Source organism: Pleuronectes platessa, chromosome 2, assembly GCF_947347685.1.
Source record: "Pleuronectes platessa chromosome 2, fPlePla1.1, whole genome shotgun sequence".
Lineage (NCBI taxonomy): Eukaryota > Metazoa > Chordata > Actinopteri > Pleuronectiformes > Pleuronectidae > Pleuronectes > Pleuronectes platessa.
This window is the reverse complement of record NC_070627.1, coordinates 21,524,419-21,543,747: the sequence shown is the minus strand read 5'-3', so window position 1 is coordinate 21,543,747 and position 19,329 is coordinate 21,524,419. Positions and strand designations below refer to the sequence as shown.

Sequence of the window (19,329 nt, the reverse complement as noted above, 5' to 3'; positions counted from 1 at the left end):
CTTTCTTGTACCGTAACTTTGTTTCAGTCGTCTGAGACTGTCAGTGTGGTAACATGGATCCTTAAATCCTGACGAAGTTCACTGTTCCGCCTGAATCATGTAAATCACACAACACTGCCCCCCTCTCCTGACTCAGCAGCAACATCGTCAATTAAAACTATAGATTTGTGTGTGCGCGCATACACAAACACACACACACACACACACACACACACACACTGATAGAAAATATTCTGTGCAACCTGATGAGAAAATGTCCTCGGACACTCAATCCCCTGACGGCGTGCCAGAGCAAGGTCTCTTCCTGCTCCTATTCTAATTAATTACATTGCAGCATTGATTGTTTGGGGTGTGATGCTGCAGAAATGTGTTTGGAATGACTTATTATCTGGCTGGACAAAAGAGATGAAATATTAGGCGTTAAGTGGCACTGGTAATAGAATTCCTCATGAAAAGTCTCTTGATCAGGTTGGTCGGGCCTCCGGAGAATTCCCACATCATGCAGTCTTAATTACACGCCAGCTAGAGGAGCTAAGGTCAACCTGGGAGTGTCAAAGCATGCACGTGCACACACACCCACACAAAACACATTCATACCTCCACTCATTTAACACAGATTTAGTGAGAGTGACTGCAGAGAGACAGTAATGCCCATATCACATCACACATATTAGGTGAACATACAGTAAATACTGATCGTGTTTGTTGGGCTGAAGCTAATGATCTTTACAAGCCTTTGCTTAATCTGCAGATTATTTTTCTCAGGTGATGTTTCAGTCACGTGAGAAGTTTTCAGAACCTTTGGAGACTTTTTCAAATGTCCTGTTCTGTTCAGCCGATACAAGATATATTAAGTTTAATGACAAAACCATGTATGTGTAAATGGTGGATCTTTCTGAGAGCTTAAAAAAAAAAAGTCAGATTCCTTTATGCAGTCTTCCTTTTTATATGCAGGAAAAAAGAATGGGAGGTAATTAGAAAAAGTAAATAAACAAATGCTCTCCGAAACAAACTCTAAATGCTCTTTTCCTAGAGACCATATTCATGTAAATACGATATAAACAGCTGACTTTTGCCGTTAAAGCAGCAGGGGGTCTATATCTGCTTCAGTTGACCTTCTGCTCCCCCGCTCTCTTTTTCTCATTCACACACTCTCTCCTCCATTGTCCTCTCGTGTCATGTGTCCTTCCGTCCGACGCGGCGCCCCCTGCCCCGTGTTGTGACAGGCTTGTCAGGCTTATGTTAGGCTGCGCAGTGTGCAGCGCTGGGAGGCAGCCAGTTCACTGTGTAGAGCCACCGGGCTGAGCAGAGTGTCTCCTGGTCTCTCTGCTGGGTCGCAGGTCTATCAGGGCCCAGGCACCACCGCACCATCCAGCACCTGCCTCCCCTGACCTCTGTACAACCAGTGGCGTACACACATACACCATTCACAAATTGTCCTTCTGCCTCGCTGATGTCGTTCACAGACAAAGCCGCCCTTTGGATCGGCAGTTGAATTTGCCACCGCTCACCCATAGCTCCATCCATCTGTCGCGAGTTTGGATTGATTCCTCCAAAGGAACTCTTCGTCTTTCACACAGTGCGGTTTTTACCATCAGTGCAGATGGGAGTCTGCGTTCGACCTCGTTAGGCCTGTTGTTTTCTTTGTCAGTTTCCTGTTGTAACGGGGGTTTTCTTTTCTCTTTCTGCCAGGGACCAACGTTCTTGAGGCCAAGAGGATTCTGAACGAGAGCGGCCTGCCCATCACAGCAGCTGAGAACCTGGACGACGCCGCCAAGAAAGCAGTGGCTGCGATCCAAAAATAGAAGTGCCTCTGTGTAACCTCAGTGCACTCTTCACACCATTACTTACCTTCATTACAGCCTCAGATCACAAGCTCTATTTTTGCTGTTAAACCGGCAGACCTCCATAACCTTAAGCCTTCACTTCTTTTTTTTTATCGCCACCTCTCAAATCATAATTTTTGTTGCCATATCACAGTTTCTAAGGTGCTGTATCACCTCGGTGTCGCCCTTATCTTCCCCGTGCAGCGCCAATTAGCTGCTTTGAACTTAAATGTGTTTCAACTCAGATAAATCACTCAGTAGCTGTCAGGCTTGTTATTATCGTAAAGTTGGAACTCATCTCGTCACAGAACATCATAAAGCTTTACCGTCCTCTACCAGAGATGAGATTGGGCACAACACTTTGTGCATTCCGTTTTCCCGAGTTGAAAGACGTGGCTTTCTCTCTGCGTATTATAGCATTTGTGTGGAATATTAATTAAGAGGAGCATTTTTCCATTATCAACTCCCCTGCTCCGTTAAAAGAAGAGCGTGACTGACGGACAGCCCGCTCATGAGACGTGAAATCGTTTGATGGCACTCAGCTGAAATGGATTGAAGCAGTTGACTTTTATTGTTCATGTGAGTCCACGTCTGTTAATCCATCCGATGCCTTATCTGTGCCACAAACCAGGCGGAAGAAATGCCTGTGAGTTTGTAAAGTGCTACTTCACTCTGATACACAGTGTGTCCACTGCTGCCTGTTCAATGAAGGCTTAAGGGTTTTTGTAAACTGTGCTGCCAGCGAAGGTTTCAGACTGAGGGGTTGAGAAAAAATATATAATAGTTATTTTTATCATGAATGTATATCAATAGAATATCTTGGATACAGTGTAAAAACTGTGTATATAATTTGAGAGATTAAAAACAAAACAATTCTGAGTAAATGTTGTGTTTATTTTTTCACTTCCACATCAGAGTGTCCTGGGGAAAAAGACAGAGACGGACTGAAGAGGGGAAATTAATAATTGTGAATCAGTGTGGGAAAGTGAACCCTCAGCAGTTTGTACACTCTGTGTGTCTTTGAGGCCTTAATGCTTAACCACCTGAGCAAAGGAAACACGGTATCATGCATGCTTTTCTGAGAGACAATGATCCCTCTATAAATTAATTGTCATCAATCTCATAATTATTAATGATAAGATTACAATCGGTTTCATAATCCACAGACATTTTAGTTTCGTTTGAATAAAAGTTTGTTTTAATGCGTCAGGCCATGTGTATTAATCTGCATTAGTTTGAAACATTTCCACTGAGCTCAAAGAACTCAACATGTATAGGCAACATGCAAAATATGCTCTACAGAATATTATATAATTTACACCATTGTCCTCAGTGCCTTGCGTCTTCATCTGCAGATTAGCAGACACACTTTAACTCCTCGATCGCCCACCTTCAAGTGTACGTCATCCCAGGAGAGAAGAGTGACTGTCCTTCAAAGCCTGTGTGCAAGTGCTATGGAGGGAGAGAGAGTTGAATGAGACCTCTTCCTGTCAGACACACTGACTGTGTGATGGATTATCTGTCAGGCAATCTGAGAGGACGCCCAGGATCTACTGCCACCTCCACGAAAGACACACACACACATTTTTCTTTCCCTCCTGTTTGCACCAAAGAGAAACCCTCAGAAAACGGAGTCTCTGTCTCACACTGAGCTCGACTCTCAAACTCCAACCAACTTGTTTTTCTTTTGGACAAATTCAAGGGGACCCTGTGGTCCTCGCTGCCTCCCAACTCTGTTTCTGTATGAACTGCCAACCTTGACAAAAAAGTAACGGCATTTATTAGGAGAAAATGTATTTATTTGTTATGTTTTAATTTCCAGCGTCACTATCACCAAGAGTCATCTGAAGACACAAACTCCGAGGTCTGTGTCTCTTATCCGCACCGTGCCCACCGGCCGAGCCGTAGAAATGGGCTGAAGGGTTCGATAATTGCTTTATTTCATGCTCTTCCCTCTGTGTGTCAGAAATATCCCCGCTGATGGATTGGACAGAGGAATTTAAGGCTTGTTAAAGCGGGCTTCTCGGGCCCTCATATTGTTTAATTCAGTGTCAAGCTGGAGGTCACAATAAAGTGTGCACACTGATTTACTGGGCAAAATTAGTGCCGCTCCTTCATATAAATATAGATGAGGGGGAGAGAAGCTTTGGAGGTCAGCCTGAAGACTTCCATCATGTCGCCCGCTGCTCATAACTCGGCTTATACCTCCGGAGGTGAGGGGGAGGTGTTTTAAACCACCCTCTGGGCAGGCTCCTCCTTTAATTAAGCTGAATTATTATGCCAGGCGACTTTTATTTTTCACCCTTGGTGCTTCACTTTGTTTGTCTCTGTAATTGTCCATTTTGCTTTACTCAAAACGCGTCAGGTTCTTTTTATGAAGCTCTGAATGGATGTCAAAACGGTAATTGCCACTTTATGAAGCTGCCTTCAGTGTTTAAGTGCGCTAGCAGAGTCGCTGCTCGTGAAAAAGCGTTTTTCAGACAACAGGGTCAAGGCCGTCTCTCAGGAAGTGTTGGATATTTATTGAGTAATTTGGAAGCAACAGCTACGAACATATTAGTTCATAAAAAAAAGCAATAGCAGTATGAATTGGCTCCGGAGATTGTACTTCATCTTTCAGGGACAAGGGGTTGCTCAATATTTACAATTTTCTGCCAGCGCCCCACGTCAACCAGTGGGCTGACCGATAAGGGCCACGAGCATGTGTGTGCGCACGTATGAGATCGATCCTCTGCTGAGCTGTTGGAAGCAGAAGAAAACGTCAAGAGTGAAGTAGGAGGTGAGTCTGTCGGCGGCAGCGCGCTCTTACTGCGCTGCAGTAGCGGTCCTCAGCTTTGGCCTTGGCTCACGGATGAGCAGAAAAATCCATTTCCCTCTCTCCAAACTCTTGTGCGTGTGTCTGTAATTGAAGGACTCGGAATCGATTTAAATTACCTTGGCCGTCTCCAGAAATTGAGCGAGGTGGAGGCAGATTTAAAAAAGTTGCAATAAGCAAACACACCTCCTGGATCGTCCACTTTCCATGACAATCGCTTGTTTTCGAGCTGCTCGCACAATCAATACAATTTTGAGGCTCTCTATTTAGTTTCCAGTGCAAAGTTTGAACACACAAGTTTGCTAAGAAATCAAGATGGGGGTGTTTCCAGCAGATTATATTAGTTTCCCCATCATTCTTCTCATCAATTGGACTTTCAGTTGTCATATCCCTCCCTCAGTAACAACTCTCTTTTTTCCTTAAATTCTGTCCACATTACTTTGCACCTCCTGTCTCTCACTTTGGGCTTTTTTCCTTCCTTCTTTAAGTAATTTGTCTCATCTGTTCCATTTTTATTTAAATCATTCTCCTTCTTCGTCTACTTTCGTGACCTACACTATATTATCCAGCTTCAATTCAATTCATGCCATGTCTCCATTTTTTCTATTTAAACTTAAGGAAGTTCATTTATAATATTTTCCTCTGTCAGGCTTTCACTCACGCTTTCCTTAGGGCACTTCTCATGTTCATACTGTTTTGCTTCTGTCTGTACTTCTTAAACTCCCATCTCTCCACGCTCCACTCTTCCACTCATCTGTTCTTGTTTCCCTCGTGCATTTATTAGTCTCTGTTTTCCTTCATTTCATCATCCCTTCTTTATTGTCAGCATTTCTTACCTGAATACTCAAGGAAGGAAGGAAGGAAGAAAGGAAACAGTCATTTCAAAAGCATCATTCCATCCATGATCCAACCCTTTTGATTTTGTCATCCCATCTCTCCACGATATTTCCTTCTCTCCTGCCACACCTCTGCCCTTTCTATCCATTCATTACTTCAGCCATTGTGCTTCCTTTTATTACTTCTTCCTTCCTCCCTTCCTTTATCTCTGTCAAATCCTCATTACCCCCCACTGTTCTTACTCTCTTGCCTCCGTGCAAATTCTGTTTCCTTCCTTTACTTCACACCTTTATATACCATTTGAGTCGGCTTTTTGTGTACATTATTCATTTTATCTATTCAGATTTCCTTCCTTCCTTCCTTCCTTCCTTCCCTCCTGACTTCTTCCGTAGTAAAGTCCTTTTAGAAAACTAATAAAGACGATGGGGAAAGTGAGGATGACAACATCCAACTCTTAGTCATTTTTCATTTTGCTTAGCTGCAGGATAATCTTTTTGCTTTTGTTGCTTTTGGCCGGATGCCCACGGTGCACAGCAGCATCCGGAGAAAACAGATCCAGGAGGACGACAGTAGTTAAAAGCTCATTTGGTGTGACCTCTGAGAGCCGACGCCCCCTATTTAAAACAGCGGCCGAAGCAACAGAATGCTGTTTGAATTGCTTGATAATTAGGCTCCCGAGTTATCCTGGTGGAGCGCTCGGCAGGTGTTCAGCTGACACGCTCAGACACTCCATTATCCCACAATGCTTCGCTCTCAGGCCGTCTGCTGAGTAAAAACAAAGGTGAGACACAATCCGGCGGGGATGATGACAACGAGGTGCAGAAATTCATGGAGACACTTTGTTTGTTTCTGAGTTGTTTTTCTTTCCTGCATCCTTCGTGTGTTTGTTGAACAGTGAGGTGTGCTGATCAAATCCTAAGACTTGAAGTAGCTGTGTGTGCGTGTGTGCATGCATATGTGTGTGTGGCGTGCTCAGTCCAGCCTGTGCCTCAGGTTGAAGGTGACTTTGACAGTTAATAGCGATAACCGTAGCTTTTCACTGCTTCCTTTTCTCCCTGTGCCGCCTCATACTCAGACTGAATATATGAAACCTGTGCATGTCGGGTGCTATCGCCGTCAAATGGCTCTGCCTGCAGCGAACGCCGAGAGGAGGGTTTGTGTCGTGCGCCGGGGAAAAGTGGCCTGTCACCTGTGATTTTGGCAACAATATAAAGCGGAGCGGTAATGGCAAGATGAAGGCTGCCGCGGCGCTGAGGCGCTCTCGCTGATCCAGCTATAAACGGACGCGGTAAACAAGGTGAAGAAGTTTAGCATGCGTGCTGAGGTGTGCCACGTTGAGGATCTTCTGATGCAGGAGCTGTGGGTAATCAGAGTAGGTGTGTTTGTGTTTATTTATACTTGGGTTCTGTGGATGAGTGTCAAAACCACATGAACATCAGGTCTGTTTGTGTGTGTGTGTGTGTGTGTGTGTCTGTGTGCATTTATCCTCTGTGGAACAATGGGATGAGCTGCTTGTGTGCTCAAATATGCTTGAAGGTTTGTTTGCTAGTGAATTGCATTCTCACCACAAGGTAAACTCCTCTCCAGCTTAAAGCGTCTGGAATATTTGAATCAAACAGAAGCGAATTTGCATGAGATGAATACGTTGGACAAAACAATGACTAATTGTTTGCTGAACACACAGTCTCAGAGCGTTTGCACTGAAGCACACATTCATTAGTGGAGCTTTCCACCGACTGTAGTCCTCAGCCTTTTCTCCTTTCCCTCTGCCTGCTGAAGTGCTGCAGAGTCTTGGTTCATCACTGTTCCTGAATATTCAGAGCAAAAAACATCATGAAGACCAGCTCAAGCTGCAGATCTGTGAGTCTGGAGGTTTATTCAACACCAGCTACACTCCACAGTGAATAATCCTCTAAGACCAGTTATGATACAAGTTGCATTCAGTTACTTCATCTTGTCTTTACTTCAAAACTGAGTGTATCTGCAGCTCATTTCACTCATGTTCCTTCTATGAAAATCAAGTTCAAAGCCTAAAATAACACCAAAACTGAGTAAGACTTCCATTTCCTGAATTCTTTGGGGTTTATTTAGTCCCGTAAATCAATCTACTAAATCCAAATGTCTGTCTGTCAGTATGCGGAATGCCTATCTCAACATCTTATTACTTCACACTTGCCGTGAGTATTGATGAGAGCCTGACGAAGTGCAGTGTCAAATTTGGGGAGATTTGGACACCCAGAAATTGTAATCAACAGACAAATAGCACCTATACAGAGGCAATAACCCAAAGCTGCAGTTAAGCTTCATGGACAGGTCATTGCTCTCCAATTGCGATGTCAACACAACATCCGGCTTTACAGGGCGTTGAGTTGAACATGTTTACATCTTCATTAATAACAAGCAGAAGCAGATGATCCACAGGAACAGCATTCCTATCGAAACATTTAATTGTAAGTTTGCCATGCTTCCTCCACGGGTAGATTCCAGATATCTGTCTTTCTGCTGTGGCTCACGTGACTGTTCATTTGATTAGGTTCACACTTGACATACGTATTAAGGGTGCAAGATTATAGAGAAATAAACAGACAACCAGCAGCAGGGACTTGTGACCGGAACAAACAGCACGTTCACGTCAACGACGAGGGATTTTCCAAGATGGGGTTCTGCAAGTTGAGCTTCACTGAATTTACTTAGCAGGTGTGTAATGTTTCTGTTAAACTGAAATATAATCGTCCAAACAAACAGAAGGTATTTATGATACGTTTACTGCAGGCGTCAATCTGTTACAACTGTCGACTTAATCCAAAACACTCCACAACACCACAAGGGGAAGTGCTCTTTGTGCAGCAGCGGTGATGCAGCATCATGGTTCTTGCTGCAGCTCAATTACTGCAGGTCACTTATGCAGTTTCAGAAAGAAAACTACAACCTGTATAACCACAGGCCAAACAAACAGCCCATTCCAAACAGTCATGTCGAGAACAGCCACTGTGCTATAAAACGAGAAATATACGCAGGCTATGAGATACTTCATTTAGCTGTATATATGATATGTATTATATTCTAATGTGTTTGTGTAAGAGGTAGCGACAGATTGTAAAGGGATGAGAACAGGGCCCACAGATGAACACATTACCTACATCCAAAGGATATTTCAAACACTTCCCCTGGAAGAATTCTCCATTACATGGGTCAATAGAGGGCAATGGGAGAAGAATAAATACCCACACCTCTCCCAAAGCCTCTCTGTTGCCTGCACACACACACACACTGACTGACACTTGCTGTCAGCTCATCTGATTGCCTGTTAGGGAGCCTCACCCATCACGACAAGTGCCCTTTTTTCGCCAAGAACCATTTTCCCCACCGTGTCAGATGTGGGAGATATTAATGAATGCACAATGACAGTACTTATGGAGCCGAGCAGCCATCCTGCCTCGGCAAATTTACCCGCAGGTCACTTTTTGTACAACAGGAAAAAGAAACAGCGGAAACAAAACAGGTGCGGGTCAGAAACTCATCTCCGTTCGCAGATTAAAAACTCATCTCTCAAAGCGGTGCGGTGTTATTGAGACTGATTCTTGGTGCTGTCCATGCAAATAGAGGTGTGATTAGGCACATGGAGGAGGGAGGAGGGAGGGGGGGCATTGTCCCTCATTCTCCTTCCGTCCAATTACCTGTGTTAGGATAACTCAGAGAGAGAGAGAGAGGGAGGGACAAAGGTGGCCTCTGCATCCAAAATCATCGATCAGGAGTTAGAATTTGTGTATTTTTGAGACAAAATCCATTTCATACTCGCACACCCTCGCCATATGTTTAGATAACGGTAACCACCACTTCAGTTTCAGAAAGTTACGACTACTGTTGTTATACCGCCGGAAATGCTAACGTCACTTTCTCACAGGAAGTTATACCCAAAATCATTTTCACGACATAGCGCTCCAAATTAAAAGTGCTGAAGCACCGCAAACTGTAGCTAACACAAAGAAGACAGTTTAATAACGAAAGGGCAAAGACCAATGTGGAAATCAGAAGAGAGACCACCGGAAGTTGCCTCTGCCTCTGGCTGCAGCCTGTCACTAGCTCCGGTGGTACAACGTTAACGGTACATAAGTGCCTGCTTCATCAAGGGCAGACAAACACCAACTGCTGCGGCTGAATCGTGTCACTGATCAGTGCTGAACATTGGCAATGCATGAGTGTTGGGGGTGGAACTTCCGAAGGAGCAGTGGAGGGAGGCGTGTATTTGTTTTCAAATATCAGCAGCCGTTCCCCCAGGATCAGTAACTCCACCTTTAATGTCATGGCTCAGACAGGGCAGGTTGGCCGTTCCTTCCCTGGCTCCCCAGACCCAGGCCGCATCAGGGAAATAATCTGATGTAAAAGACCTTTGTAAAATCAGAAATGCATCATGTCCGTATCTTCTGTGTTTTAAGATGTATGTGATCTTACAGTATGTCAGCGTTGGTGGATAGCAACATGGAAAGATTGGTTGGAAAGGGCTGGAGAGGTTAGTGCCTCTTTTCTCACTGATCCACGGCTGCTAAATTAGACTGAGCAGCTCTTTCAAAAGAGGAAACATACACTCTCACATTCACGCACGTGCCGTAATGTAAAATGAGGTGAGACTTTGATGAATTCACAGATTATTAAAGCACTGTCTCTGATGCCTTTTTAATGAAAAGCACCACGGTGGAGCGAAGCCAAAAATGAGGAGAGAGATAGTGTCGGCTGTTGTTTCCTCATTAACCTTAAATTATGCAAACCAGCACCGTGCAGTCCACATTCCAGTTAGTGGACAGTGCGCGTTCACCCTCCTCCCCCTCCTCGCCCCGATAGCAGAACGCTTTCATGTTGGCTCCAACAATCCCAGGGTCATGTCTGCTTTAAATTGCCACCGATTCCTCTGCTGCTTTCTTCAGTAATGAGCTCTGGTAAGTCGACAAGGTCATATGGCATAGATACACGGAATATGTTTTCTTTTGTATGTGAAGAGTGGTTGTGTTTGCACAGTCTCATCTCTCCATCTATAGGCATATAGATGGAGGGGAACATCACACAAACACAAACACACACACACACACACACACACACACACACACACACACACAAGTCTCTCGTATAACCCTGTACTCCCTTTCCCTGACACTACAGGCACTTCCTGTTCTGTGCTGGTATTAGGTGGAAGCTCTGCTGTACTCAGTGTACCTCAGTGTACTGCTTCTAAAGATGTGCACATATTTATCAGCTCTGCGGCCATCGATGATTCTGTCTGGATCGATGAGGAGGATTAGTGTTTCATACCAAATCTGATGCACCCTGAGGCCTGAATAGCAGCTACTGGCCATTTAATGCAGGTTCATAATAGAGAGAGGAATATAATAGTATTATAAGTAAGGGATGAGGGGGGATGCCACCCCCTTTAAACCAAAATGACAAAAAAGTCACCCCCCTTGATTACTTATCAATTCTACTCTGCACGACCATCCCTGTCCTCGATGAGAGACGGCTGCCTGTGCAGATGTAGAAATTGTGTGTGCAGGTGAGTATCCGATAGTTAATGCTGATATCTAAATAACTGGATCCGCAATTTGTTTTTTAGCAGAATTAAATATGTGTCTTGCTCGCCTTCTCTCCCCACCACAAACCCATTGATTGACTGTCACAGACACAGTGATCATTAGCAGCACCAGGAGAAATTATACCGGCTTCAGCGCCCGTTAAATGGTTTAATGGTAAAAAGATTTTACCGTCTTCGGTAGGCAGTCAGGATTTGGCAGAAACTCGATAGGTACCGCTTTCGCTGTGAGTGTTCACGCAACAAGTATACCCCTCTCTACTGCAGCTGAAGGGGTGTCAATCACCACACCCACACCCCCAAGTGATCAGCTCCGAGTTCAGTTTAAGGAAAATCCATCCATGCATTGTCAAGTTGATTTGCTCTTGCATAAACACACATACAAACACACACAGGGGTGAATACCGTATCACCTACTGATTATAAGCATGGAGCTATAGCATGAACCTGTGGTGTAATGAATAACTCAACATTATACCACCATATAAATACAAATACCAAGATAATTGATCATCTTGGTGCTACAAGAACATGGCATGAAATGAGTGGTCAGATCCAATGTATGACCTTACTGCAAGAAAACCTAAATTTCTATAATATTGACTTATTCTTCATGTCAAACCAGGAAGTTAGTCTTATCTGTGATGGACATTTTTCACGGACAACATGGATTAACATGCCTACATCACCCACTGTTCTTCATGAGCCATTCCACCGCTGTGAGGAGAGAACAGGAAAAAATAAGAATTTCAAAACAGGCCTCTCAAGCAGGGAAACAGCTGTCAATTTGTCGTCTTGGTGGAGCTACAAAGCGGCGGCTGCGAGCTGGGAGATCCCTCCTGTCTTCCTCCACCTGGATCCATCGCGCTTTACGCACACTTGCCAAGGACACCTGACAAACTTCACGCTGGAGTTTGATAATGTAGGCAATGATCCCGAAGAGCCTCAACCAGCAGCTGCTTAGGCATCCGCTCGGGGAGGTGTGTGTGCGTGTGCGTGTGTGTGTGTGGTGTGTGGTGTGTGGTGTGTGGTGTGTGTGTGTGTGTGAGGGAGAGAGTATTTTCATAGAGATCGTGTTTATGTAGATTTATCTAATGATCCAGGAACAATTAGTTATTTTGAAGGTCCCAGGAGTAGTGGGTCACTTGAAGAGGAAAAAAAAAAAAAGGGACACATGAAAACACTAAAATTACAATAAAGTGAACAATAAGCCCATTAGGTACCAAGCTGTATTTATGATCTTATTTATTGTGACATGTGCTTTAAAGTGCCCACATGGACTGAAGAGACCAAAAACATGGATACTGAACTTTGTCTCTTGTCCTAGAAAAAAATACAACAAAATGTCCCCTGCCTTAAACAAAAGTCAAGAAATGAAAGGCAATTAATTTAAGAGAGAGCAGCTCAAAGTTCCCGAACCTGGCGGACCAGGTGCAAAATGCATCATCATCCTCGTCATCACTACCATCTGACATCAGGTGTCCCGCCAGAGAGAAGGAGTTCCAGCCATCGCATTGCAGCGGTTAGATTAATGTTTGTGTTCAATCATTAAATATTGCCATCATGGACTGTCACACAAATGGGCCTTGATTGGAGAAAGGTTCCTTCTTCTTGCTCTGCACTGTTTTCAAAAGACGTCTGACCACCTCCTCATATACAAATGGAACAATTTTGCATTTGAACATCATGAATATTACTTCACATCTGTTTAAAAAAAGAATCAGTCATGCAGAGTAAAGGTTTCACCTCACTAATCAACAGAAATCCATGAAATGGGCTTCAGTTAAAGATCTTTCATGAGAGCTGCTTTTCAGACACTCAAATTGTGTGTCTAATGTTGCATCAGTGCGTTGTAATGGATTGTTTGTGTGGGAGAAGCCGTGTGAAAGGACCCAGGGGAGCAACAAAATAGCCGGAGGTCTGATTGACTGACAGGTTTCTTTGTCAAGCAACTTACAAGTCGCATCACTGGCAAACAGAAGAGCGGCAGAGCAGATCACTTTTCATATTCAAACAACATTTATTGGCAGATTCTGAAAGTCTCAAAGGACGTGATGGCTTCTCAAAATCTGCCGGTCTCTGTGTGGGACCTTTAGGATCATGTTCATGGAGGATGTGGCCAACCGCAAACATGTCGTAGAACTGTAAGTCATCATATTTATGATGACTTACAGTTCTATGACATGTTTGCAGTTTGTCATGAAGAATTCCCTATGGACCCTCTGCAAAGAAAACACTGTTTGTTTAGCATATATTCTGCTGCCTGATATTATGATCCCTTCTTCTGTGCATACGTGTTTGTGTGTGTGTGTGTGTGTGTGTGTGTGTGAAAGCCACGCCCTCTTCTCACCCCCCTCCCAGCACCTCAGAGCAGCGGTGACATTTCATTAAATATTTATGAAAAACAATCTCTGAACTGTGTAATTAGAGGCCGGGTTTAATGTCGGCACTAATCCTCGGTCTCCTGTTTCGCCGCTGTCCTTGCTGTGTGGTTATGGGAGCCAGTGCCGCAGTGTCTCCAGCCAAACGGGCGGGCCAATGAGCACCCTGCCCGGTTATGTCACGCAGAGCACCTCCTTGGTGCCTCACCTATGAATCAACATTTTAGGTCTCCCCTCTCTCCCCTTTCTACTGTCGTTCCTATTTATCTCACTCCTAGATATGCATGAATCGGCCGCACTGAAACACACACAAATGCACAAACACACACACTTGGCAGCAGCCACTACATTGCCCCTGAATGGTGGTTTGCACAAGAAGAGCTGCTGCTGAGCACATTATTATATTTGCAGGTTATTAATTACTTTCCAATTACTAAAACAAATATGCTACATTGAGGGCCTAATTTCCCTGCTAAACTGCAGCAGATGGATGTGGCTTTGGCTCAAGCCGGCTATCGCTCGGTAACTCAGCAAAAAAGGGAAGCGCAGAGATGGAGGGGAACATCACGCACTGGCAGAGGCTGTGTGCTGTCCTCGATGTAGCACATTAGTTCATTAGTGAACCCTTTAGCAGGGCAGCAGGACTTGGATGTTTTCTGTCCAGCTTTGCAGAGAAGCAGCTGTTATTTATCATTCATGTACCTTAAAGAAGAAAACGTGCTGATCTGTAGTTTTGTTCTCAGTTTTGCAAATATATATATTTGCAATAAATGCCATGTTGTTTGGATGGCTGGTTATCGCCTTGGGAACATAATTCTTCTTGTTCATCTTTATCTTGAAATACATGTACATACATCGACCACATGCAGCAGCAAACGTGTGTGTGTGTTTGTGCTCATCTGTTTCCACACACTCACACGGACTCTCGCCCAACATAGGAGCAAAACTCTACGGTCACATTTAAAAGCCTAATGGGAAATCTCTCCCCCTAATTAAGATGCATGAATAATTCAAGTGGTGGCACGCTAATTAGTATTCCATCAGTCCTCTGTGGTGATGACGGCCTGTCGAGGCACATCGCAGCTAGTTACCCCCTGTGCGCGGGGAGGACTGCTGAAGTGAAGGAATGCAGACGTCTTGAGAGCTGCTTGACAGAGTATCCTATCATTATTGTAGAGAGCATGACAAAAGCTTCCTGCTTGCCTCCTCCGCTGTAATCAACAACAACACAAACGCTTTGTCTGCGCAGAATCTGCTGAATAAGATTTAATTTGAGGGGGGAAATGGGCCTCGGGTGATTGACTTGGGCCGGGGAAAGGCCACGTTACATTTATTTGTCTGCCTGTGTACTTCTCCATTCACCCTGGGCGCGGTGAAAACTTGTCTAATCCACACACTGAACTGCTTTAAATGCACAATTTAGCTGTGTTATGCCCCCGCAGTTATTGCCTCTCTCTCAGAGGGGCTGTTTAATGCTAGTAAAAGCAATAAAGAGGTGTTAAGATAGGAATTAAGTCTGGATAAATCACCAAGGTTAACTCTGCTTCAGCTCACAATTACACTCCTCCCTCACTGACATTCATTACTTTATTTACAACAGTGGAATTAACCCCCGCAATGGAAATGTGCTAATCCAGCTGTCATGCTGTATAATCCCTGACAGTATTGTTTTCAATGCTAGAATCTGACCCCATGTCAGCTTTAATTTAATTACAGCTATAGTGACGTATAAAAAATGATTCGAAATATGGGAAAAAGAGTTAAGTGTTGGCTTCTGTCGAGGCCTGTGGTGATATGTGAGTTGACTGTTTAGTTGCTAAAAGGCACACACACACACACACACACACACACACACACACACACACACACACACACACACACACACCGTCTCTCACACACACACACCATCTCTGTCTCCACACATGGAAAGAAGAAAGGCTCCTGTGAGACCTTGTGTGAGTGTATGTAGCCCCGGGGAGGCAGGCTGAGGTTTTGTGGCGTCTTTGTGCGGGGTTTAACCTTGGCTCTGGGCTAAACACACAGGGAATGTTCTGAGAGGACCTTCAGCCATCAGCGGCGGCTTTTCATATACTGCTTCACTCCTGTGGGAGCGACGCCACAAACACAACTATTGATCCACTGTCATACTCTCACACACTCCGCCCCTTGGCATTTCTCTTTTCTCTTAGCCGCCTGGTTAGTGTGTGCGTGCGTGCATGCATGTGTGTGTGTTTACGCGTGTGTCAGTCAGGCTTAAACTCTCCGAAGTTGTCACAGATCCCATGATGTGGCTTTGGGGGGTATTGATATGTTATTGGTGTCCTGTGTCCTTGCACCATGTTTCTATTTATTATCATCTATTTATTTTTCTAATCTATTTATACACATTCATACAGAGGATGTGTTCAATATATGAGCTATGATCATATAGAGCCCACTATACAAGGACTTCCTGGAAAACTGAATAATTCATGGTGACCCTAGGATGGTTCTTGTATTACCTTTTTGTTTTTATCATCTTTATTTTCCTTTTTTAAGAACTCATCCTGCTCCACCTCTCCTATCCATCAAACCAAAAGTAATGACACATGGAACAATAACAAATCAATACTTTTTTTATGTGATGCCTTTTTCTAGCATATATAACCAATATGAAATGTTGTTAGCATGTGCATTCTAAATATTTTTGTTGGAAAAAACTATGTAATGCTGACAGATTTATGTATTTATTCAGAATTGTTTTACTTAGTTTTGTAGAATTTAGAAGTTGTGATTGAAGCTCCATATGAACCCAGGCCACTATTAATTGAAGTTTCTTTTTCAATATTTATAAGTGGGATAATTAAACACTGTCTCAATTTTCTCTTAAATAGTGTTAGTATTATCTATAATTATAATAACAAAAATGTTTAACCACTTAAATTTGTTACGCTTGTTAAAGTTAACAATATGTGTTCACACTATTGCTAACTTTAATTTGAAAAGCTTAATTCATTTGTGCGTTGCCAACTGAAATATTTTTTTAAGCTGGTAAACAATTTTTCTTTTTTCATTTAAGAATCATTGCTGATTCACTTGTGTAGAATCTGTCAGTCCTGTACAAGCAGATACATAAACCTCACACACTCAAATCAGCACAAGCAGATTTAAGAGAGTTGTAGAGTATAGGTATTAATACAAATACACTATAATCAAGATATAAGATGGAGTCTGATTTACCCAAATAAACTTGATATTTATAGCCAGATCAGATGAAAGATTTGAGTTATACAATTTTGAGAAAATATATTGTGGAAAAGTATATAATGATTTTCCAAAACTTACAGTGGCACCACAGTCTGCCTATAAAGCTGAAGCACAGTATTTTAAGTAAAAGGGTTTCATGTGCTTCTCCGATGCAATAACCTTAGAAAGCTTTGTTATCCATTTGTCAACTACCCTAAACTGATGGGTCTGTTATATTTGGAAATCTGCGCAAGCATTTCTCTGTCACCAGGCTACCACACATTACTTTAGCAACAGTAAGAAAGAAAAGATATAATAAAGAATTGAATGATAATATCTGTGCTGTAAAAAATCACCTTTCACTTATCAGCTGACCCACAGCTTCACCTCAGCACCCTCAGACTGTGACTCACCCTGTGCATCAATAATGTAATAAACTCAGAGTTGTAGCCACACTGGGAGTCTTTCAAAGTATGGATAAGGGAAATCTGGACAGAAACTGAGGCAGGCAAAGAAAGGTGGGGGAGGGAGTAAAAATGGAGAGGAGGAGAAAAGAGTTGAGAACGATTTGTGGGGGAAAAATAGATAGAGAGAAAGAGAAGTCTGAAGGACTGCGATGAATCGTCTCCACATCCTCTGTGTGCTGAATAAATAGCAGAGCATTTCCACATCATAAATATCATCCCAGCTTAATGTGCTGAGCTCCAAGGTGGGCCCAGACCCTGCTACCTTGGGGGGCGGGGGGACTGGGGCTGGCTACCAGAGAGGATTCCTTACCTGCAGCCTCAGGAGAGGGGCGAAGAGCAGCTTAATCCCTGAAGCAGGTACCGTATCTGTCCTGGTCCCAGTGGGGCAGATGTGCTCCAGATGCCAGGATGGACAAAAAGGGGCATTAATCATTTTCAGCCTGATGACTCCGCTTCATCCCCTCAACCTGGACGTGTGTGTGTGTGTGTGTGTGTGTGTGTGTGTGTGTGTGTGTGTGTGTGTGTGTGTGTGTGTGTGAGAGAGAGACTGAGACTGAGAGACATACACATGTGTAGTTTTACCAAAATGACTCGTCATACCTCTGCCAAAAAGACCAATCTCCAGGCAGTGCCTGTCAGAAATTGAACAAAAATAGAAGAGGATACGATATGGTTATTTCTTATCTCTTTTATTCCTTTTGAATGGAGACCTCTCATGCTGAGCGAGTCGGTGACATTGGGCTCCTGACTTGTGGAGGGTTGAGCTCATTTTTCTGGATGTCAAACCTCGTCCCCTCTGATGAATCCTGGGGCCCGGGGCCTGGGTGGATTGGCTAGCACAACGGCTACAGGCAGGTGATTGATGACTGTGGAGGCGTAGTATTCAGCTCTGCTCTGATTTCCCCCGACCGGCCTATCTGACAGCCCCAATCGCCGGGCGGACATCTGAATCAGGCCCTCCGCCATCCGACACCTCAACCACTGGCAGATCTCACTGCTCTGCGTTTTGTAACGGTGGAAAATCTAAGCTTGAAATGCCTGTTCAGCAGGAGGCTGTGGAGTATTACACCTGTGCACACTGACATGAAACAACCATAAGCTAGCTTTTTTTCCACATTGAAGTTCAATTAGGATGAAATTTAGAATATCTGGGGTCCCATTCAGATCGGTTTCTCTTTGCATCCTTATGGGGGAGGAAAGCAGTGAGACAGACCCTCACCTCACTGCCTAGGAATACACACAGGTTGAGCATCGCCTCCTCAATTAGCACCTTGTCCAAAGCCCCCCATGTCTTATTCCCTCCCACAGTACAGGCTTGAAATTTAAAAATCCTCCACACTGCTCTTCTCTTCAGGAACCCGTGCCGCTGAAGCAGCATAATGACAACCAGCACAGTGGCCCAGGACAACAGAGCTAAATAACAGGGGTGTTAACAGAGGCAAGCCGGACTCAACGAGGAGCCGAGAGACAGTGGCTCGACAATGGAATTAGGAGTAACGTACCGCAGCTCTCCGATGGCTCATCAGTGTTTCTTGGCCACACTTCTCTGTGCCAGTCCTGACTGTCTGTTTGTTCCAGGACGATATCCCTTATTCCCTTCCCCTTCCACCCTTCCCTCATTTCAGACTTCTCCCTACCTCCCTGTCTCCCATGGCAGCTTGCAAGTTGGGTAAAGTTGCGCCTGGCAATTACCGCCCACCCACCTGGGAGCGAGGGTAAACGTCTGGTTGGTTTGAAGAGCTTTGATTGGCTGCACCTGTCCCAGCTGATGAATGGCTTCTTGCTTACCTTTGGGCATCTCAGTGGAAGAGAGAGAAGATAGTAGGTGAGGTTGGTGTTTCTTTTGAAGTGTTTTTTTTTTAGGTATTTCTGTGTTTTATCCAAAACTGGAGCTGCTTTCACCTTTTAGTACTTTTACTCCTCAGATCTGTGCCTCATTGGCTGTGGAGGATGTTAACAACACAAAAACTATACATCACAATGGAAAAGCCATGAGTTGTGAAATGTACGGCTTTTTTTGCTGACATGTTTTAAAACAACGGCCCTGACTGGAACATATTGTTTTATGCTAAACCTTGGAAGCTATATTTCATCTGTATGGATAATTGTGTGTGAATGTAACTTTAATTGAATTGTACTTTTCTTTAGCTCAGGTATTCGGGAAACAACAGATTTTAGGAAGTGTCCTGTGCCAAAGGGT

General features: G+C 43.9%; 1 protein-coding gene across 1 annotated transcript in view; it reads left to right on the top strand.

The window, feature by feature from the left end:
• The window catches only part of suclg2 (succinate-CoA ligase GDP-forming subunit beta), an 84,265-nt gene extending 81,561 nt beyond the window's left edge, over nucleotides 1-2,704 (top strand). Inside the window, exon 11 of the mRNA XM_053442613.1 lies at nucleotides 1,693-2,704. Coding sequence (XP_053298588.1) covers nucleotides 1,693-1,805 — 113 coding nt within the window. The 3' untranslated portion in view covers nucleotides 1,806-2,704. The remainder of the gene's footprint in view (nucleotides 1-1,692) is intronic.
• The last annotated feature ends 16,625 nt before the right edge of the window (nucleotides 2,705-19,329 follow it).